General features: G+C 43.9%; 1 protein-coding gene across 3 annotated transcripts in view; it reads right to left on the reverse strand.

Moving 5' to 3' along the window:
* The window catches only part of NUB1 (negative regulator of ubiquitin like proteins 1), a 38,567-nt gene extending 15,119 nt beyond the window's left edge, over positions 1–23,448 (reverse strand). The window contains exons 1-8 of one of the 3 annotated variants that reach the window (XM_039472714.2): positions 23,389–23,448; positions 17,989–18,106; positions 13,188–13,355; positions 11,968–12,026; positions 10,216–10,286; positions 7,144–7,326; positions 6,872–6,966; positions 4,089–4,195 (exon numbers count right to left, since the gene is read on the reverse strand). In XM_039472714.2, the coding sequence (XP_039328648.1) occupies positions 4,089–4,195; positions 6,872–6,966; positions 7,144–7,326; positions 10,216–10,286; positions 11,968–12,026; positions 13,188–13,355; positions 17,989–18,105 (800 nt within the window). In that variant the 5' untranslated portion in view covers position 18,106; positions 23,389–23,448. The other 2 variants (XM_039472715.2, XM_039472713.2) reach the window with 2 other exon arrangements.
* Between the last annotated feature and the right edge of the window lie 355 nt (positions 23,449–23,803).

A 23,803-nucleotide genomic window follows, 5' to 3' on the forward strand; every position in this document is an offset into this window, starting at 1 on the left:
GAGCAGCTGGCTCACATCTGTAATCCCAACACTTTGGGAGACCGAGGTGGGTGGATCACCTGAGGTCAGGAGTTCAAGACCAGCCTGGCAAACATGGTGAAACCCCGTCTCTACTAAAAACACAAAAATTAGCTAGAAGTGGTGGTGGGCACCTGTAGTCCCAGCTACTCAGGAGGTTAAGGCAGGAGAATCGCTTGAACCCAGGAGGCAGAGGTTGCAGTGAGCTAAGATCGTGCCACTGCACTCCAGCCTGGGCAACAGAGTGAGACTCCATCTTAAAAAAAAAAAAAAAAAAAAAAAAAAAGTTAAGTCAAACTTACATAACTTTTTTCAAGAAAGGTTGGCTAAAAAGTCATTTTCAATTTTATTACTGGTTTTAAAGAACTGGATTGTAGTGTGCCGTAGTGTTTTTTTCTGGTATTTCTTGTACTTGGGTTCATTAAAGTTATTGCATCTGGGGGTTTATAGTTTTCATCAAACTGGAAAAAATTTTGGCCATATTTTTCTTCAAGTATTTCTTCTGTCCCATATGCCTCCCTTTCCAGGGCCTCCAAGGATATGCATTTTAAGCTGCCTGAAATTATTCCACAGCTTGCAGAAGCTCTGTTCATTTTTTTCAGTTTTTCTCTGTTTTCTCAGATAGTTTCCATTGCCTTATCTTTACATTTACTAATCTTCTCTTCTACAGTGTCTACACTGCAGTTAATCCCACCTAATGTTCTTTTCATCTTGGATGTTGTATTTTTCATCTCTTACACTCTTATGTGGGTCCTCCAAATGTCTCACATCTTTATTTGACATGTTCAATTGTTCCTCTGCCTTCCTGAACGTATGTCCTTGTCTACTAATTCTGTCTTCTATGTCACTTCTGGATCTGTTGCTACTGACTAATTTTTCTGCTTGTTACAGGTTGCATTTCTTGTTTCTTTGCATGCCTGCTAATTTTTCAGTGGATGCTGGATATTTCTGAATGGCTAAATTATTGAGCTTTGTTAGGAATGCACTTATTTGAAAACAGTTAAGTTAAGGCTACTGTTCAGGACTAGCTTTTAAGCTTTGTTAAGTGGGACCAAATTATGCCCTTGTACTGAGGCCACACCCTTCTGAAGACTGTTTGATGCCCACCCTGTGACTACCAAATTCTTCACTCTGACTGGTAGGAACATAAACTATTCCTGGCCTTCTATGAACTCTGAGGATTATTCCCTGCTTGCTTCACATGGTACCTTGCCCAGCCCTGGGTGGTTTCCTCACACACATGTGCTGATCATCACTAGGCAGAAGACTCAAAGGACTCCTCTGGAGCTCTCTGACACCCTCTCTCTGGCAGCTCGCTCCTCTCAACTCCTTGGCCTCCTGCACTCCCAGCTCCAACTCCTTAACTCGAGGGGAGCACAGGGCTCTGCCTGGGTTTGCCTTCCCGCCCTGTAGCCTGAAATTTCTCCAGGCACAGAGCTCCCCTCATGTTTCCCCACTCACAATCACTGTTCTACACGGCCAGGAAGTCACTGTTTCATACAATTTGGGAAAAGAAACTCTTCTTGGTCACACTACGTACCATACTCCAAGACATATAGTAGGAAGCTGTGACAGAACTTCTAGATTACTTGGAGAAGCTAGGGGGAAAATCAAATGATAAAGGAAATGGAACCACCAAAGTTTCCTCCATCTGCATTCTATTTGGCTTGCATTATTGCTGATCTCTTTTAAGAAAAGGGAGAAATCACGCACAGAAATATGCTAACAAGTTGGCCAGGATAAACAGATTCCCAGGATAAATAACTTTCTCTACTTACAAAGACACTGACAATTATTTCATTCTGATACCCACTACTTACCGAACATGTTAATGTACCATGAACTGAAGATATAGCCATATTTTTATTCCGTGGTTCCCTGAGACCTGAAAATTATTTCAAGGATTTGTCCAGGGTAAAAAGATTAACAGAGGCTCACAAAGATGTATGAAGATCAGCCATGTCTTTATAATTGCTGAAGCTCAATTATGAGTGTATATGGAAGCTCATTATACTAATTTTTATTTGTATGTCGATTTGAAATTTGCAACAATAAAAATTAGAAACAACTACGGAAGGGAATGAAAAATTTACCTAAAATTTTAGGACCTAATTTATAGCCTGTTTACCCTACCCTGTTTGCAGAAGAGAATGAAGCTGACACCCAGAAAGAAGCAGAGAGAGACCCCAGAGCCACCCAGCCCCCATTTTTGCTATTCCCAGCCCGGCCCCTCCCCTCCCATATATGTGAGACAATAAATCCCTCCTTTGTGTATGTTAAAGTTGCGACTTGTTCACTTAGAACCCAAAGGCACTGACCAATGGCAAGCTATAAATATTTGCACTCATCTTCTGGGAGTATACAGTATTACCGTGGGAATGCACCAAAATATAAAAGAAGTTAACACTAAATTTGTTAACTTTTGACCATTTTCAAAAAATCAAGCCTACTTTTCAAATGTTGGGGATGTCTGGATCACAGTCTCTCAGTACCAATTCCCATGAGGAGAAACCAGGACTCCTTGGGAAAGTGCTGATTCCTGGTCTGGGGCATGAAATGCTCAGGGTAAGCCTGGCATCTTTGGATTCCAGAAATCAGAGACTGCAAAGACTAGTAGGGTCAAGTCAAAAAACATGGTGGCTGCCCGACAGCCAGTGAGGGCCAGTTTAAGCACTGAAGTTTGAAACACATCAAAAGTTTTAAATCCGTGAGTTCATAATGACACTTAAGAAAATGAAAAGGAAGAGCCGGGCGCAGTGGCTCGAGCCTGTAATCCCAGCACTTTGGGAGGCTGAGGCGGGTGGATCACGAGGTCAAGAGATCGAGACCATCCCGGTCAACATGGTGAAACCCCGTCTCTACTAAAAGCTGGGCATGGTGGCGCGTGTCTGTAATCCCAGCTACTCAGGAGGCTGAGGCAGGAGAATTGCCTGAGCCCAGGAGGCGGAGGTTGCGGTGAGCCGAGATCGCGCCATTGCACTCCAGCCTGGGTAATGAGAGCAAAACTCAGTCTCAAAAAAAAAAAAGAAAAGAAAATGAAAAGGAAAACAAACTTCTTTGGTCACCTTTGGAGGGTGACAGTAAAGCAACTCATTTATTCTGAAAACAAGAAAATAAGGAGACAGGAACAAAGTATTTTATTCTATCTTTCCTATACAAATTGTACCTCAGCATGTAAAATAGCTGATGAGCAAAAACATTCTTTTCAGAACTCCAGCAACAAATACAGATGGGCGGCCGGGCGCGGGGCTCACACCTGTAATCCCAGCACTTTGGGGGGCCAAGGTGGGAGGATCACATGAGCCCAGGAGTTCAAGACCAGCCTGGGCAACACAGGGAGACCCCATCTCTACAGTTGAAAGAAAAAAAAAAAAGGCCAACACAGTGGCTAATACCTGTAATCCCAGCACTTTGGGAGGCCGTGTTAGATGGATCACTTGAGCCCAAGAGTTTCAGACTACCCTGGGAACAGAGTGAAATCCCATCTCTACAACAAATACAAAAAATTTATCTGGGCATGGTGATGAGCACGTGACCCAGCTCCTTGGGAGGCTGAGGTCGCAGGATCACTTGAGCCCAGGAGATGGAGGTTGCAGTGAGCTGAGATCATGCCACTGCACTCTGGCCTGGGTGACCAAGTAAGACTCTTATCTCAAAAAAAAAAAAAAAAAAAAAAGATAATAGTAAGTGTAGAAGGAATAATATCACCATTATACAGCTCCTAATTAAACAATGGATTTGGAAAATAATCATCAATACTACCCCAAAACCTGGTGAAATGCTGATAGGAAATGTTAGAATGGAAAGTTCCAACTAGCGACACAGCACATGCACAAAAAAAGAAGAGACGATCTCCTACCTGCTTAAAGGTTCTTTTCTTTACAGGGAGGAAAGGTCAATTAGAAATACAAAGAGAAAAAGAAATTCACCAGTCTACACCGTAACTACTCTTTCACAGTAACCACTGTCGTAGATGAAAATCTGCAGTCTGAAGGGCACAGCCGCGGTGCTCCGTATAGTCTGGGCCGTCTTCCTTAAAGCTGGCATTCACCAAGTACAAAAGCACCTACCAGAAATATTTGTCAGCGTCCAACAGACACGGCAAGGCTATTCCATATTCTTTTCTTTTCAGGAAAGCTCTGCCCTTCTCATGATATCCCATAGCTAACATAAGGGCCTAGGAAAAAAGATGAATTTAAAAAGCATCACTTTAAAATATAAGAAAACAAATTATACCAAAAGCATATTATTTTTTAAAAAATCAAATAAAGTAAAACAAAAACAAAAAAACAAGAAAAAAAACAAAAAACAACAAAAAAAACACCAAAAGATCAAAACTCAATCTAAAAGTCAACTAAATTAAGAAAAATACAATGAATTAAAGCTTTATTTCATTTAAATACGGAAGCAAGCACCTCATTTAATGTGGCTGATACAGTCCCACCCAACACTTGGCCCTTTGTTTTCATCAGTTTACCTTCATATCTGCTGATCTGGATCCACTTCTAATATTCTGTTCAGACTAAACATTAAAAAGCAGCCAGTAATGCTTATTTCCTTTTAATTTAATTTATTTTTTTGAGATGGAGTCTCACTCTGTCATCCAGGCTGGAGTGCAGTGGTGCGATCTCAGCCCACCGCAACCTCCGCTTCCTGGGTTCAAGTGATTTTCCTGCCTCAGCCTCTCTAGCAGCTGGAATTATGGGCACGAGCCACCATGCCAGGCTAATTTTGTATTTTCAGTAGAGACAGGGTTTCACCATGTTGGCCAGGCTGGTCTCGAATCCTGACCTCAGGTGATACACTGCCTCTTGTCCCAAACCACTGGGATTATAGCCATGAGTCACGGTACCTGGCTGCTTGTATTGTTTTTAAAAAGGGCATTCATTTCACTTTCTATTCTTAATCGTCTAGTTTTTTTTGTCAAGTTTAGTATTTCCAACACAGTTTTTAAAAGGTGATCCAAAATTTTTTGAAGTTCATTAGTTTTAAAAATTTAAATATTCATATAATTCAGTCTGATAAAGCAGCAGTCCTCAACCTTTGGGTACTAGGGACTGCTTTCATGGAAGTTTTTCCATGGACAAGGAGAAAGGGGGATAGCTTCAGGATGAAACTGCTCCACCTCAGATCCTCAGGCATTAGATTCTCATCAGGAGCGCACAACCTGGCTCCCTCGCATGCGCAGTTCACAGCAGGGTTTATGCTCCTCCAAGACCGTCATGCCGCTGCCGATCTGACAGGAAGCGGAGCTCAGGTGGTCATGCTCACCTGCCCACTGTTCAGCTACTGTGAGGCCCGATTCCTAACAGGCCACAGACTGGTATCCCTCGCAGCCTGGGGTTTGGGAACCCCTGTGATAAAGGTTTTCCAAAAAGATCTGGATGTCATCATTCAGCATAAGAGAGCAGTGGGCAAGTAATCATCATTTCCAAAAACAAACATCAATCTACTGATAACTCAAACGTAACCCATATAGTTCTCTTTTGAAGACAACTTTAATCCTTAATTTTAAACAGAATAATTTATAGAATGATGCCTACTCAAAACTATCCTTTAAAAACAGAAAAATTGAAACTGATTTGACCCATAGTCATTCATTATAAGAAGCTACTGAACCCTAGCTCAGAGATTGATCTCAGAGTCCAAGTTCCATAATGCTGCTATAGAGAACCCCATGGGTCTGGGTGTAGTAGCTCATGCCTGTAATCCCAGCACTTTGGGAGGCCAAGGCAGGCAGATCATCTGAGGTCAGGAGTTTGATACCAGCCTGGCCAATATGGTGAAATCCTGTCTCTACTAAAAATACAAAAATTAGCTGGGCATGGTGGCATGCACCTATAATCCCACTACTCGGCGGCTGAAGCAGGAGAATGACTTGAACCTGGGAGGTGGAGGCTGCAGTGAGCCAAGATCGTGCCACTGCACTCCAGCCTGGGTGACAGAGCGAGACTCCACCTCAAAAAAATTAAAAAAAATAAATAAATAACCAGGCGTGGTGTCGTGTACCTGTATTTCCAGCTACTCAGAAGGCTGAGGTGGGAGGACTGCTCAAGCCCAGGAGGTTAAGGCTGCAGTGAGCTATGATGGTGCCACTGCACTTCAGCCTGGGCAACAGTGTGAGACCCTGTATCTTAAAAAACAAAAACATGACTGGGTGTGGTGGTTCAAGCCTGTAATCCCAGCACTTTGGGAGGCAGAGGCAGGCAGATCACCTGAGGTCAGGAGTTTGAGACCAGCCTGACCAACATGGTGAAACCCCATCTCTACGAAAAATACAAAATTAGCCGGGCGTGGTGGCGCATGCCTGTAGTCCTAGCTATTCGGGAGGCTGAGGTAGGAGAATCCCTTGAACCTGGGAGGCGAGATTGCACCACTGCACTCCAGCCTGGGCAACAAGAGCAAAACTCTGTCTCAAAAATCAAACCAACCAACCAAAAAATGCAAAACCACATACATGTTTAAGATTAAACCCCCAACTATTCCAAATCATAGAACAGGTAAACGGGTATGAGGAGACGGGAGAGATGTCAGAATCACCTACGGACTTTTCCCAAAGCACACTGTTGGGGAGAGCCGCTGCATTGAAGGCAATGGGTGGTGTCCTCAGGCATGCTGGAAGTCACTGCTCCAGGACACTGAGGTCATGACATTTTGTACTAATGCACTGAAAACCACAAGGTAAGGCCTACTGGATACAAGTACTCATAACACGGTGACATTTTCTGCTTACAAGGCTGGAGACAGCACTGTTTCCAACCCTTTATAACACTTCCAAGATAGAGTAACTGCAAAACACCTCTGCCCCGACGACAAATCTCAGAACAGGCCACACATTTCTCATCATACTTACTTTTCTTTCTGCTGGGGGAATTTTGATGGATCTGCCTGTCTGGTTAGCTATGTCTAAGTATGGCGTCATTTCTGGATCCACTACCGTCTCAGTTGCTGTAACAAAACCAAAAGGACCTCTATTAACTCAATGTGAAACAGCTGTGATGATGGCAACCTCAACAGTGCTAGCCTGCTGAGGGGAAACCCCAGTGAGAGCTGTGACCACCATCTGTGTGAGTCAGTGCTGCCCCCAAGCATCTGTGTGGGTGACCAGCCCACGGCTCTGTGTACCTCTCTTTGCCAGTATTTCTAGTCCTCTCTTGGTCCTCTCAATTTGTTTTTCTTTGAGTTCGGCCTCATTTTGTTCTTCTTCCTCTAACTGGAAGTTTTTCCTCATATCCTCTTCAGACTGTTTCAGTTCAAGCACCATCGCTTTTACATTGTGAGTCACTCCTTGCTCTTCAAGGGTTTTCCCTACAAAAATCAGAATCACCGATTATTTTCAAAAGCCATTAAGCTTACCAGGCAATAGTCCATTTTCTATGTTAAGTGGAATTTTTTTTTTTTTTTTTTTGAGACAAGGTCTCACTCTGTCACCCAGGCTGGAGGGCAGTGACACGTTCATGGCTCACTGCAGCCTTCATCACCTGGGCTCAAGCAATTCTCCCACCTCAGCCTCCCGAGTAACTGGCACTACAGGCCCATGACACCAAACCCAGCTACTTTTTGTATTTTTCACAGTGATGAGGTCTCACTATGTTGCCCAGGCTTGTCTTGAACTCCTGGGCTCAAGCGATCCTCCCACCTCGGCCTTACAAAGTGCTGGGTTACAGACATGAGCCCTCACTCCTGGACAAAATGGAATTCTTAAACCTGCATACCAACACCCCACATAATTGGTAAAAATATGCTTAAATTTGGTTGTAACTACGACACTGTTAAGCAGTGGTGAAAACTAGTGACAATAGACTCAACTAAATTCATCTTTTCTAATCTTCTTTATTCTCAGCCTAAGACCAGATCAAAGCAACAAATATTTGAGAATCTACTACAGGGAGAACTGTGCTAGACAATATAAATAAGAAAGTAAGAAAGTGTCACCACATTTCCTCCCTTCTAGCTGGAAAAATAATGAAGCCAATTCACAGCTACAAACAAGAAGCTGTACTGTCGTCTGCTGTCATGGTTAGAAGCAAAGACCAGCAGGGCGTGGTGGTTCACATCTGTAATCTCAGCACTTTGGGAGGCCAAGGCAGGTGGATCGCTTGAGCCTAGGAGTTCAAGACTAGCCTGGGCAACACAGTGAGACCCCATCTCCACAAAAAAACCATAAAACATTAGCCTGGCATGGTGTGCACCTGTAGTCCTGGCTACTCACTGGGAGGCTGAGGTGGGATTGCTTGCATCTGGGAGGCAGAGGCTGCAGTGAGCTGCAATCGCACCACCGCACTCCAGCCTGGGTCACAGATAGAGACCCAATCAATCAATCAATCAATGCAAAGACCATGGGCTCCATCTGCCGTTTTAACTCTGTGGCCCTGAACAACTGCCTGTCTTCTAGGATTCCGTTTCCTCATACATAAATTAGAAATAAAGGGCAGAAATAAGTGAAACAGAATGAAAGAAAACAGTAACAAAATCAAAAGCTGGCTCTATGAATAAATTAACCAAATACACAAATCTAACAAAAGTAAGGTGAAAGATGCAAATAAACAAAGTAAAAACGGGTAAACACAGATGCAAACGGCTTTAAAAATAACAAAATATCAGATCAAAATCAGGGAAATGGGAGAAAAAAGGAAAAAAATAACAAAATAATATGAACTATAAACACAAATGTAAACATATTTCTGGAAAACTGTAGCTGGATTTTTTTTCTTTTGAGAAGTATGACAACCTTTCTAACATTAATACACAAAATAAAAGTCCACCAATGGTTAAGTCATTTTGATTAAAAAAAAAAAAAAAGCCGAGGGTTGGCAGAGGTCACCAGATGTTAAGACTACAACAAAGCCACAGTAATAAAAACCCCACCGGTGAAGAGGAGGAGCAGAAAGTACAGAAACAGGGCCCCAAAAAGGGTCACCATCAATTAGCGGGGAAAGAACAGACTATTTAATGCATTATATAGAAAATAAAGGAACTCTTAGCCTTTATCTAGAAAGGGGGACCCTGGACAGACTGAAGACCTCTTATAGATTAAGCTAATAGTCAAGAAAACGTAGATTATCCTCGCGGCCCTGGGGTTAGGGAAAGAACTTCAACAAAACACGAGCCACGGGCAACGGATTCGATGACGTCCGAATCAAGGATTTCTGTCTAAGAAAGGATACCACAAACAGAATTCACAGAAGGATGAGACAGCAGTGAAGAGATACCCACGACATCTAAACTAGACAATGGGAAATTGCTAGAGATGACGCTGGAAAGGCAGGCCAGGGCCAGCTATGAAGGGCTATCTTGTATCAAGCTAAGAAATGTGAACTGAATTCTCGAGGCCACAGGAAGGCACTGAAAGCCAATGGGGCTGCAGTGCTTGTATGGAAACCCTGCAATGGCTAACTGGTCTCCCCACGTCAATGCATGCCTCCTTCAAATACATTCCCCCACTGCATGACCTTTATAAAACACAAACAGAATTGTGTACCACTCCCCAGCACGGATGTCTTCCCATTCCTCTTAGGAGAAACGGACTAACACTGAGTAAGGTCATCTAGTTTCTCATTTCCTGACAGCTGTGCCACTGACATCTTGGGCTGGGCAAGTCTTTGTCGTGGGGCCTGCTCTGGGCACTGCGTGAGCAGCGGCATCCCCAGCCTCCATCCACTGAACGACAGCAGCACAAGCTCCCCATCACCAAGTTATAACCACCAAAATTGTCTCCAGACAATGCCAAATGTCTTCTGGGTGTTCACAGTGTGACCTGTGCCTGCCCCTCCATCTGTGAAAAGCACTCCCCGCCCCCTCACTTTCTACACGCAGCCACACTGGAACTTCCTCAGTTCCTCAAATTCACACCACAGTGCTCTGACATGAGGCTGTCAGTCTGGGACACACGCCACCATGGCCTCTCTAAATTCTTCTCCTTGAGAAGAATTTGCTGGAACTGGCAACTTACACTCAGCACACCTCACCCTCCATTCTGTAACATTTAATCTAAGCTGTAATGAATGTCTTTCTTACCACTATCATAGAGCAGACAATAAATATTTATTGGAAAAGCTATTTTCTGCTTAACTTCTAAATCAGCTGTGGATTATAAACGGAATAAAGCTACAAATTTTTGAAGAGTGAGAAAAAGAGGGGAGTCATTCTTTCTAGATCAGGTTCATTGAAAAATTATGCCTACTTTGCCATACATACCTAGTTGCAGTTGCTTCTTATTTATGACAATTTTGATGTAATTTTCTTGAAATCCAAAGGTTTCAGCTATTCTGTAAAATTAAGACCAGTGAAAACTGTAGGAAAACAAAATTGTTATTTATTATCCACTAAAAAGACTTTAGCCAGGCCCAGTGGCTCACGCCTGTAATCCCAACACTTGAGAGGCCAAGGTGGAAGGACAGCTTGAGCCCAGGAATTCAAGACCAGCCTGGGCAACACAGAGAGATCCTACCTAAAAAAAATTTTTTTTAACATTAGCCAGGCCTAGTAGCCTGTGCCTGTGGTCCTGGCTGCCTGAGAGGCTTGGGTAGGAGGATCGCTTGAACCCAGGAGTCTGAGGTTGCAATGAGCTATATATTCATGCCACTGTGCTCTAGATTGGGTGACAAAGCAAGATCCTGTCTCTAAAAAATAAATATTTTTAAAACAAAGGCTTTTATCCATGATAGCTATTTTACACATTTTATCAGAAACACCCTGGATTTCAACTGACTGACTCACAACCATCACAGTAAAGCCATCTTACTAGGTGGCTATGTGAAACTGTAGGAAACAAGGTCCTTTAAAAGTCTCTGTTTTTCTACTTGTTCCTGCAGGCAATGGAGACCACAGTGTCGCAGCTCCACGTCAACAGGAAGCCCTAGCCACACATCAAGAGAAAATCCACCCCCTAGGCCTTCTGTGGTCTCCGTGGAGGAGCCCACAACAGTGGGGCTGATCCACAGGGTCTTCTATGCATGTGTGTTAAATGCCGCTTCCTGAACCCACCCCTAACAGCCCTGATGTAGACCAAAGAAGGAAATGAGAAAAATTAGCTGAAGAAATACACCAACTAGCTAGCCCTGCAGTGCCCCAAACATTTACCATTTTAAAACATACGAGGAGATGAAATAACCGACCAGATCTCAAAGTTAGGATTTCCCTAGTATGTGCAGACGTGTGTGTGTGTGTGTGTGTGTGTGTGTGTGTGTGTGTGTGTGTTTTACAGATGGGCCAACAGCCTGAAATCAGATAAAACTGCACTGGGGCCGGGCGTGGTAGCTCATGCCTGTAATCCCAGTACCACTTTGGGAGGCCGAGGCGGGTGGATCATGAGGTCAAGAGATCGAGACCATCCTGGTCCACATGGTGAAACCCCATTTCTACTAAAACTACAAAAAATTAGCTGGGTGTGGTGGTGCATGCCTGTAATCCCAGCTACTCAGGAGGCTGAGGCAGGAGAATTGCCCGAACCCAGGAGGCGGAGGTTGCGGTGAGCCGAGATCGCACCATTGCACTCCAGCCTGGGTAACAAGAGTGAAACTCCGTCTCAAAAAAAAAAAAAAAAAAAAAACCACTGCACTGAGGGTCATGGCAAGCTATTAGTGCACTAAGGAAAATAATAGTAATTCAAAACTACTAATGAGCTAGTGACTATCAGGTGTCTCCTGTTTATATCTCATTCATTCATTCAAACATGCACCGAGTGTCTCCCATGTGATAGGCACGGTGTTCCCACTGCTCGAAAGTTACACCAGGAAATAGTGTTTGCAAGTCCTGAGTCCTCACTTTGCCACTTAGCCACCATTGTTAGCTCTAATAAGTTCTTCAACCTCAAAGCCTCAGTTTTCTCTTCTATAAAATGAGAATAATACCTGCCCTACCAATCTTGGGAGGACACTCACAGAGGATCAAATGAGCTGATGTAAAAAGGCCCAGTGCATCCAGGACACGGAGCACACAGATACTTACTTAGACCTCAGCTCTCTGCCAGTGATGTGCAATCGGGTCTCCAACAAGTTTTTCCTATCCTGTTAAAAATAAGACAAATAAAGTAAAATGTACTTGAATTTAACACATGTTGGAGCGATTACCCTGTGAAATCAGAAAAGCTGACAGCAGAGGATATAACCTTAGCTCACTGTTAAAACTAAAACGCTGCCTGCCTAGAAGCCTACTGAACATAACTCAGCACAGGCTGACCCTGTGACCTGCACGTCCTCAAGGGGGCAGCAGTGTGGCACCACCAGGAGGGGCTGCTTAGAGAGGCTGGTCTCACATGGCTGGCCACCTTTAAAATTCCAGAACATTCCCACCATCCCTCAAAGAAACACTATGCCCTGCACCCCATTCCTTCCCCTTTGCCCCCCAGCCCCTGGCAACCACAAATCTATTTGCTGCTGCTACAGATTTGCCTATTCCAGGCAGTTCACGTAAATGGGATTGGGCAGTACGTGGTCTTTTATGTCTGGCTTCTTCCCTAAGCATCACGTTTTCAGGCTCATCCACGCTGCAGATGCACTGGCACTTCATTCCTTTGCATTGTGAATAGCTCCCATCGTATGAGTAGACCACATTTATCTATCCATTCATCTGTTGATGGACACTTGGACTACTTCCATCTCTCAGCTACTGAACAGTGCTGCTATGACCTTTCAGGCATGAGCTTTTACATATTAATATATACTCTTATTTCTTCGGAGAGTACTGGCACTGATCAGTCCCAAGAGGCTCTGGGTGCCTTCTCACAGTGACATTTCTAGATGTGAGGAGGTGACCCCACCCAGATGTCCTCGGCCCTGCCTGAGCACCCAACGGACTGCCCTCTGACCCCCACCGGAACAGGATAAAAATGAAGCCTTCAGTGATGTGTCCTCCTGCACAGGGTTCTAGGAAGCTTGGGAGTCCTTATTCTCCATTCTTTCTAAACGTTCACACTCTAGGAAGGGTCAGAATGTGACAAACAGCTCTGTGGCATTTTAGAGGTCTAAGGGGGTCTCTAAAAGCCTACCTTGGGAATGTTCCAGTTTAAGAATTTGTAACATTAACTTTCAAGTGGATACATTTTCAATATGTAAAGTAACTTAAAAGAATCCTAACTTTGGACTGTAACTTTCCAAAAAATAACAATGTATTTGATCACATCACTAACCAGACATTAGTGCCTACTCAAATTTAGGGAAATTACTCACTTTTCTTAGTCTTGGTGGTAAAAACACCTCGATTGTAGCAATTCCTGTTGTTCTATAATTTTCATTTCCTGTTCCACGCTCAATTGCCTTGCAACGTATTTCTTCTATTATCTTTTCTACTTCATTTTCACAGCATTCTAGTTTGTCAGAGTACTTCTTAGCAAGGCCCTATCAAGAAAAATCAGAAAATGCAATACCGATTTTAAAAAGGCAAAATATAGAAAAGGGCATGAAAGACTCTAAGGCCATTGACTCTGATGAGTGGAGGTCGCCCCGTTACACTGCAGTCCACACTGTGATTGACATCTTAAGAGGTGTGGCATTTAGAGAGGATCCAGGAAAAAATGAAAACATTTATTTGAGGACAGGCACAGCAGCACATGCCTGTAATCCCAGCACTTTGGGAGGCCAAGGTGGGTGGATCACTTGAGGTCAGGAGTTTGAGATCAGCCTGGTCAACGTGGTAAAACCCTGTAACTACTAAAATACAAAAATTAGCTGGGTGTGGTGGCACGTGCTTGTAGTCTAGCTTCTCAGGAGGCTGAGGTAGGAGAATCACTTGAACCCAGGAGGCAGAGGTTGCAGTGAACCCAGATGGCGCCACTGCACTCCAGCCTAGGTGACAGAGTGAGAGTCCATCTCAAACAAAACAAAACAAAACAAAACAAAAAACAAAACAAAACATTTATTTGATAAATATTTTTTACCTACAAATAGTAACAACAGCAACAACAACAAAAGAGTCTCAACAGAAAAAGTAAAAGTAACCAAGAATCTTCTAGGGGGACAAGAAGGGTGGGCTACGACTTACATGATTGTAATCTATTAAGAAAGTATTTTAAGGAATAGTGAACTGTTCAACTTCACTGGAGGGGAAAACATGAAAAAAAAAAAAAAGAAAATATTCTAATTTTTCAAACTTGTGAGAACAAATCCGGTTGAACTTAATTCTCTTTTTTTCTTTTCTTTTTTTTTTTTTGAGACGGAGTTTCGCTCTTGCTACCCAGGCTGGAGTGCAATGGCACGATCTCGGCTCACCGCAACCTCCGCCTCCTGGATTCAGGCAATTCTCCTGCCTCAGCCTCCTGAGCTGGGATTACAGGCAGGCGTGGGGGTCCCAGCTACTTGGGAGGCTGAGGCAGAAGAATCACTTGAACCCAGGAGGAGGAGGTTGCAGTGAGCCGAGATGGGAAAAAAATTAGATTTAGGGGGCCTCAAGAAAGGATGTGAACCTTTCAGTTATTACTGAAGGCAAAGTTACTATGTTTCCTTCCCCCAAAAGAATACAGATTAGTATCTCTAATCCAAAAATCTGAAATCTCCAAAATTGTGAATTCAATTTTGAATCTGAAGATGCTCAAAGGAAATGCATGCTGAAGTATTCTGAATTTTGAATTTTCAGATTAGGATGCTCAACTAGTAGGTATAATGCAAACATTCCAAAATCCCAAACATTTCCAGTTCCAAATATTTCAGCTAAGGGATACTCCTCTCAATCTGTATTTGCATTTGAGGTTTAATATTTCATTAAACATCCCATAAAACAGTAAATACTTCAAAAAACCGTAAAGTCCAAGGTTTCATTAAATTCATGAGGCAATACCATACAGTACATAAAAATTATGGTGTAAGCATAAATTTACGACAGAAGAGGTGTTGATGATATATGTGAAGTTGGAAAACTGATACGAGCAAAGGTTGGGCACAGTGGCTCATACCTGTAATCCCAGCACTTTGGAAGCCAAGGCGAGAGGACTGCTCAAACCCAGGAGTTTAAGACCAACCTGGGCAAACAAAGTGAGAACCCATTGCTACAAAAAATAAAACTGTATTAGCCAGGCATGGTGACATGCGCCTGAAGTCCCAGCTACTCCCGAGGCTGGGGTGGGAGGATCACTTGAGCCTGGGAGTTCGAGGCTGCAGTGAACTATGATCATGCCATTGTACTCCAGCCTGGGCAACAGACCAAGACCCTCTTGTCTCTTAAAAAAAAAAAAAAGAGCCGGGCGCGGTGGCTCAAGCCTGTAATCCCAGCACTTTGGGAGGCCGAGGCGGGTGGATCACGAGGTCGAGAGATCGAGACCATCCTGGTCAACATGGTGAAACCCCGTCTCTACTAAAAATATAAAAAAAAACTAGCTGGGTGTGGTGGCGCATGCCTGTAATCCCAGCTACTCAGGAGGCTGAGGCAGGAGAATTGCCTGAACCCAGGAGGCGGAGGTTGCGGTGAGCCGAGTTCGCGCCATTGCACTCCAGCCTGCGTAACAAGAGCGAAACTCCGTCTCAAAAAAAAAAAAAAAAAGAAAAGAAAGAAAAAAAAAAGTAACATAAACCTATATATCCTTTTTTTCTTTTAGAGATGGGGTCTCACCCAGCAATCCCATTGCTGGCTTTATACCCAAAGGATTATAAATCATTCTGTTATAAAGACACATGCACACGTATGTTTATCGTGGCACTGTTCACAATAGCAAAGACTTGGAACCAACCCAAATGCCCATCAATGATAGACTGGATAAAGAAAATGTGGCACACATACACCATGGACTACTATGCAGGCATAAAAAAGGATGAGTTCATGTCCTTCGCAGGGACATGGATGAAGCTGGAAACCATCATTCTCAGCAAACTAACACAGGAACAGAAAACTAAACACTGCATGTTCTCACTCAGAAGTGGGTTTTGAACAATGAGAACACATGGACACAGGGAAGGGAACATCACACACCAGGGCCTGGGGGTTGGGGGCTAGGGAGGAATAGCAGCGGGTGGGGGGATTGGGGAGGGATAGCATTAGGAGAAATACCTAAAGTATAATTTTAAAATATATAAATAAAATTTTAAAAAAAGAGAGAGATGGGGTTGCCCAGGCTGGAGTGCAGTGGCTATTCACAGCCACTACAGACTGTAGCACACTACAGTCTCCAACTCCTGGGTTCAAGTGATCCTCTTGCCTTAGCCTCCTGAGTAGCTGGGACTACAGGCATGCACCACTGTGTGCAGCAATACTTTTTTTTTATAGTGCTTTTTAAATAGCTACATAGGAAAATAGGAAGGATATACCTATATTAACGGTGTTTAATATATTTTAAAAATACATTCTTTATATTTTTGTATTTAATTATATACATACTTTTTTAAACCTAGCACATTATAAATACTTTTTAAAAGCTTTCTAGAATTTTTTAGAAAACCTAACTAGCAAGGATGTCTTTCTACCTCTTGTCACCAGCCAGTTCTGACACCAATTGGAAGTCATATGATTCAATTCTGACACTAACTACTCAGAGTCAGTGTTACACTCCATAGGTTTAAGGGCTCAGTCCACAAAAAAGCCCTAACTTCAGGCACTACTTACCAAGTAGCTGGTCGCCAGGTTACCCATACTTTTGTCTGACGTAGCTACAAAGTCGAGGGTTCACACAAGCACCTTCCCTTCAGGATCCATGATTTGTTAGAACAACTCGCAGAACTCAGGAAAATGCTATGCTTACTAATATAGTTCATTATAAAGGACACAAATGACCATTCATATGAAGAGGTACTAAGGCAACGTTTGGAAGGGTCCTGGGCACAGCAGCCTCTGTCCCATGGAGTTGCGGTGTACCTCCCCGACACGTGGATGTGTCCACCAACTTGGAAGCTACCCGAAATCTGTCATTTAGGGGTTTGTATGGAAGTTTCATTACGTAGGCCTGATCGATTAAATCACTGGCCATTTGTATTAGTGATCAGCTCAATCGCCCCTGCTCAGAGGCTGGAGAGGAGGATTGAAAGTTTCAAGTGTCTGATCAACGCTTGGCACTTTTGGTGACCAGCCCCGTCCTGAAGCTATCTAGGGGAAACCAAGCCACATCAGAACAAAGGTTGTTCCCATGCTTGCCACTCAGGAAATCCCAAAAGTGTTGGCTCTGCCAGGGCAGGGACAAAGATCAAATATCTTTCCTAGTATGCCAAACCTAGTTTCTGAACCAAGAGACTATAACAAGTAAATTTAGAAGCAAGGTCAGAAGGTGGGTTGTAAAGAAAAAGTGAGGCCTGCCCAGAACAGAAGAAACAGAAGAACTAAGACTCTAATACAGTTTGTCACCTCCCAAGCACATCATTATGTCACAACAGAGCAATTTAATGCCTCGTGACAATCCTTAGCCCCTGAAAAATGTTACATCATGTTCAGGATACTCAGACTGAGAGCAGAGAAGTACATGCTAGGAAATTCCAGTATGAGAGATTTCTGGCAAAAGTAAGATTTCCAGCAAAAATGAGCAATGTTTCTCTGGTTAGAAAAGCAAGTAGACTTCAGTTTCTAGAAACATCACTTACATACAATACCATTTGTGATGATGCCATAAAAAAACTGAGATACGGCCGGGCGCGGTGGCTCAAGCCTGTAATCCCAGCACTTTGGGAGGCCGAGGCGGGTGGATCACAAGGTCAAGAGATCGAGACCATCCTGGTCAACAAGGTGAAACCCCGTCTCTACTAAAAATACAAACATTAGCTGGGCATGGTGGCGCATGCCTGTAATCCCAGCTATTCAGGAGGCTGAGGCAGGAGAACTGCTTGAACTGGGACCCGGGAGGCGGAGGTTACAGTGAGCTGAGATCCCACCATTGCCTGAGCTACACAGCAAGACTCTGTCTCCAAAAAAAAAAAAAGTGGGTACCCACTCACCACTAATGTTTTTGGCTATGCTGAAAGTTTGTATGGTCATGCCTGACAATTTCCAGTCACTTCAGAATCTTATTTACGAAAGAGATTTATAATGCTGCCAATTATTGATGTCTTAAAAGACAAATACCTTTAATGCCAAACCAACTTTTTTATTTTCATCTGTATATGGAGGTTTCCAAAGTTGAATTCTGTCTTCCCTTAAAAACTGGGTCAGTTTTGCTTGAAGATACTTCTTTTGCGCCATCCTTGAAAGCAAAACAATACATTAATAAAACTCCACATCAGATTTTAAAATGTTGTATAACTTAGGGCCAGGCATGGTGGCTCAAGCCTGTAATCCCAGCACTTTAGGAAGCCGAGGCGGGTGGGTCATGAGGTCAAGAGATCGAGACCATCCTGGTCAACACGGTGAAACCCCATCTCTACTAAAAATACAAAAAATTAGCTGGGCATGGTGGCACGTGCCTGTAATCCCAGCTACTCAGGAGGCTGAGGCAGGAGAATTGCCTGAACCCACGAGGCGGAGGCTGCGGTGAGCCAAGATTGCACCATTGCACTCCAGCCCGGGTAACAAGAGTGAAACTCAGTCTCAAAAAAAAAAAAAAAAAAAAAAAAAAAAAAGTTGTATAACTTACCTACAAGGTAAGGTGTTTTGTTGGGTAAGCAGAGCTGCAGAGCTCCCTTCCTCTCTCATTAAATCTTAATTACTATTGCTTAAACAAGCTCCAGACTTCTCTATAAATACATAAATATATACATTCAATTACATATATTATGTATACAAAATATGTATTTCAAAGTTGCTAATATGTAGCAAGGATTATTACACTTTTCTATTTCTTAACCTGCTATTCTCTTATCTAAGAGAAAAGAGAAAAAACAGGAAAGATGGCTCTCTGAAGTAGTAAACTTTTTTTGAGACAGAGTCTTGCTCTGTCACCCAGGCTGGAGTGCAGTGGGGTGATCTCGGCTCACTGCAACCTCCGCCCCCTGGGTTCAAGCAATTCTCCTGCCTCAGCCTCCCTAGTAGCTGGGATTACAGTCACATGCTACCACACCCAGCTACTTTTTGTATTTTTAGTAAAGATGGGGTTTTGCTATGTTGGCCAGTCTGGGGTGGAATTCCTGACCTCAAGTGATCCACCCGCCTCAACCTCTCAACGGGCTGGGATTACAGGCATGAGCTTGTAAGTGCTCTCATACTTTGGCCAGTTTAACGTAAAACAAAAGGTCAACAACCCTGGTGGTTAAATACAAAGAAAAGCTTGCTTGAACTGTAAACTAACAATAATAAATATTTTCAGACAGGTGTGGTGGCTCAGGCCTGTAATCCTAGCATTTTGGGAGGCCGAGGCAGGTGGATCTCCTGAGGTCAGGAGTTCAAGACCAGCCTGGCCAACATAGTGAAATCCCGTCTCTACTAAAAAAAAAAAATACAAAAACTTAGCCGGGTGTGGTGGCAGGTGCCTGAGGCAGAAGAATCGCTTGAATCTGGGAGGCAGAGGCTATAGTGAGCCAAGATCACACCACTACACTCCAGCCTGGGCAACAGAGTGAGACTCCTGTCTCAAAATAATAAAAATAAATATATATTTTCTACATCAGAATTTTTTAAATTAGAAAGATTACAATACCAGAAAAACTTTTCCTATTTTCTGATTAACAGCCTAACAGCAAATCTGCTATTCAGATCTAACACTGATCAGATCATTTCACAGCTGAGAAAACCAGGGCCCTGCCAGGCGCGGTGGCTCATGCCTGTAATCACAGCACTTTGGGAGGCTGAGGCGGGCAGATCACCTGAGGTCAGAAGTTCGAGACCAGCCTGACCAATATGGTGAAACCCCATCTTTGAAAAAAAAAAGAAAAGAAAACCAGGGCCCTGAGTTTGTACAACGACTCAGGCAAAGACACAAAATTAGGCGGCATCATAACTAGCATAACTTCCACCCACAACGCTGGACTCTGAACTTTTGTCATGGAGTCCCTTGCTGCTTGTCTGTTCCATGTATGTAACTTCTCTCTCCCAGAGAAGCACATGCCCGATGGAGCTGTCTACTCATCCCTAGCACAGCAATTCAAAGGTGTACATGAGGTGGTGGAGGTGTGAGGCAGCAGGCAGGTCTAGCGCTTTAAGGTCTGCCCAATCAGACAAGCAGTAAGTACAGAAAAATGTTATCATCACCTGAATGATGAAGACAAGTTCTAGAGAGTCAAAAAAATATGAGTAACTATTACCAAGATAAATACATTTCTTTTTTCTATTGAAGGCCAGTATTTTACATCCTCCCAAACCCAATTCATGCAACTCTGAAATCAAGTTTGGTAGCTTTGGTGTATTTCATAAACAAATATTTATTATTATTTTTTAAATTAAAAAATTTTTTTTTCTTTTGGCCAGTGCAAGGCACTAAACAAATATTCTTTAAATGGAAGTTCAAATCTATTTTATGTTAGTGCGGGGACAAGAATTTGGGACAGGGAGGAGAAAAGAGGAAGGAATAAGAACAGCAAAGGAGGTGCTGTGTATATCCTAGGGGACCCACGAGAGAATCCTCGATTTTCCAGCACTGACAAACTGCTTATCACAGCAAAGCATATGAGTACTTAGAGTGCTGGCTTTTCAAATACAAGTTGTGGGTAATCCCCCATATAGGCACCAAGGAATGAGAGCTAAGCAGAATCCTACCACAGTTAGGGCTTGAAGAATATCTCAGTTTATAGTGTTACTACTCAGCTATTTCCTTTTATATAATCCTTTATATAATCATATATTAGTTTATAGAATTAGGGACTGAAGAATCCCTTTATATAATCCTCTATATAGAAACATATAATAGTTGATAGTATGAGTGCCTAAAGAATATTTCCCTACATATATATATATATATATATATATATATATATATATATATATATAAAACTGTATCTTAGTTCATAATCGGAGGAATGCCTAGAGTGGACACAGTACAGAGAATAAATTAAGGAATAAGCAGCATATAATTGGAGGAATGTCTAGAGCAGACACAGCACAGAGAATGATTTAAGGGAAAACAGTTATACCAGGACAAGAATCCATGGCCCAGGCGGCAGTGTTCAGCATCGTAAAGATACCCACTGTATGGCAGGCTTGGGGCGAGAGCCACTCCTCCTGATAAAGGAGTTGTAGGACCTTGCTCCAGTTCTTGTGGAAGGCTGCCCTCTGAACGGCAATCTACTTTGGTGACTGTGAATTTTATCAGCTCTTGCTACTGTGCTGCTTAAAAACCATCTTCCCATAGAACTCACTGGAAGCTGCCAGAAAGTGGCGGTAACCCTGACAGCTCTGTCACTGTTATGTGACTTAAAACATCCCCCTATAAATCTTTTTAGAAGTAGTTTGCCCACAGATAGAAGTATTGCACACTGCACCCTCTTCGCTGCACACAGCCCACCTTCAAGCCTCGGTGACCTAATGGGGGTGGACCCCTTACTGCACACCGCCCTTGCCTACATGGGAACAGGCCCCTTGCTGGGCACTGTCCACCTCCTAGCCTAGGTGACCTAATGGGGGTGGACCCCATGTTTTATTGCTCATTACCCTATCACTATCCTTAAAGATGATTTCACTCACTGCCCTGTCCCCTAACATATACACAATAAATACTTACGCTTCTGGACATTCGGGGCCTCGCCTGACTCCAATCATAGGTGGTGTAGCCCTCGGAGCCCAGCTGCATTTTCCTTGTATTTCTGTGTCCTGTCTCTTTATTTCTTGGATCCTGTGCCTCAGCACAGCATAAGGCACACCCCGCGACCCTGTGGGGCCTTCAGCCCTACACAATTAACTTAAAAGACTACTTTACATACCATACTCATGAATCTTCAGAAATTCTGAATAAAATATCACAGCAATCCCACTGTCTCCCCACTGAGGGAGAGTAATATCACAGGCTGTTTATGGAGCCAAGCAATTTGAAAGGCTGAAGCTGTCCTCAAAGAGGTCTTTTTTTTTTTTTTTTTTTTAAAGACGGGGTTTCACCATGTTGGTCAGGCTGGTCTTGAACTCCCAACCTCAGGTGATCCGCCCGCCTTGGCCTCCAAAGTGCTTGGATTACAGGAGTGAGCCACCACGCCCGGCCAAAGAGGTCTTTCAAGCCACCACTTGACAGAAGGACGAAGGGGTGTCACAAACCTAGTTCGTGTCAGACACTCCAGGGAGCAAACTACAGCTCCATGGTCTACAGGGCATACAATCTAACGTTTAAAAAAAAAAAAAAGTTTAGGCTGGGCACCGTGGCTCACGCCTGTAATCCCAGCACTTTGGGAGGCTGAGGCGGGTGGATCACCTGAGGCCAGGAGTTCGAGACCAGCCTGACCAACATGGTGAAACCTCACCTTTAAAAAAAAAAAAAATTAGCCGGGCACAGTGGCTCACACCTGTAATCCCAGCACTTTGGGAGGCCGAGGCGGGTGGATCACGAGGTCAAGAGATCGAGACCGTCCTGGTCAACATGGTGAAACCCCGTCTCTACTAAAAATACAAAAAATTAGCTGGGCATGGTGGCGCGTGCCTGTAATCCCAGCTCAGGAGGCTGAGACAGGAGAACTGCCTGAACCCAGGAGGCGGAGGTTGTGGTGAGCCGAGATCACGCCATTGCACTCCAGCCTGGGCAACAAGAGCGAAACTCCGTCTCAAAAAAAAAAAAAAAATTAAACCACTGTCTTAAAACTTCATTTACAGACAACAGAATAAATGGTGACATATTTTAAGTCAAGTTTAATAGTCGGTTTTTAATTTTAACTGAAATGAGAACTGAAAGTTTTATGCATGCCATTACAATGTTCCACATTATAACCAAGAAAAGACGAAACTTATTAGTATCACTCCACGCTCCAAACAGAAAGTGAAACGTTGTAACGATCCCTTAAAAAGTCACTTTCACTTTTGTAATGAACTGGAAAACGCTAACCTTTAGCAAGAGCTTTTCAACTATACATTATATATCGTTAAAACATAACTATATCTAGTCAAGACATTCATTCTTTTCAAGACATTCATTTTTAGGAAAATGTAAGATTCTTGATTAAAAACAAAAGGAAAGGAGACGGGAATTACAGAATCAGGTCGTCAAGGTTCGAGAAAATCAGGTGTCATTAAATAGCAAAGAAAATCTGGCTTTGATTTCAAATAAATCCCAAATGGTATACTCGGAGAGTTATGATTCAAGCATCTTATTTCACTAGTTAATTTTTTATACACATATTTACTGCTTTCTCTCCCCAAACCAATACACTCAACCTTTTCTTTTAAATACCCCACATCTGTGCCTAACTCAGCTCAAACCAAAGGTTCCCGAACGGCCAGCGCGTCCGGAAGCTCCCGGCCCCGGCTCTGGCCCCAGCCCGGGTCCGCGCAGGGCCGCTCACCCCTGCACCGCGGCCGCTCCACGCCAGCCAGTAGAGGTGCCTAGTCGCGCCGGGAACCGGGACAACGAGCAGCGCCGCTGAGGCCGGGGTCGGGGACACTCGGCTGCCGGGTCCTCACCTGCGCCACGCCCCGCCCGCCGCGACCAGCAAAGTGCCCGGATGCAGCGGCGGCCGCCGTTTGTTTTTATTCCGGGTGAGGGCAGCCCCGCCCCCCGCCCCCGCCCCCGCCCCCGCCCCCGCCCCCGCCGCCGCCACTTGGAAGGAGGGTTGTGGGCGGGGCCAAGGCGAAGCCAGCGGTGGGCGGAGATACTGTTGTGTGGGCGTGGTTAATGCGGGGCGGGCCCGCGACGGGGCGGGGCTAAATGGAGGCGGGGCTGGGCGAGGACCAGACCTTGTGGGACTAAGACCTGGAAGGTGGTGTTGGACGCTGTTCCAGGTTAAGGCTTCCAGGACTTCCCGCCCGAACCCAGACTGCTATCAAGAGGAAATGGATCCTGGCTTTGTTGGGGGCAGGGTCGGGACCGTGCCACCCC

The sequence above is a fragment of the Saimiri boliviensis genome, chromosome 10 (assembly GCF_048565385.1).
Source record: "Saimiri boliviensis isolate mSaiBol1 chromosome 10, mSaiBol1.pri, whole genome shotgun sequence".
NCBI lineage: Eukaryota > Metazoa > Chordata > Mammalia > Primates > Cebidae > Saimiri > Saimiri boliviensis.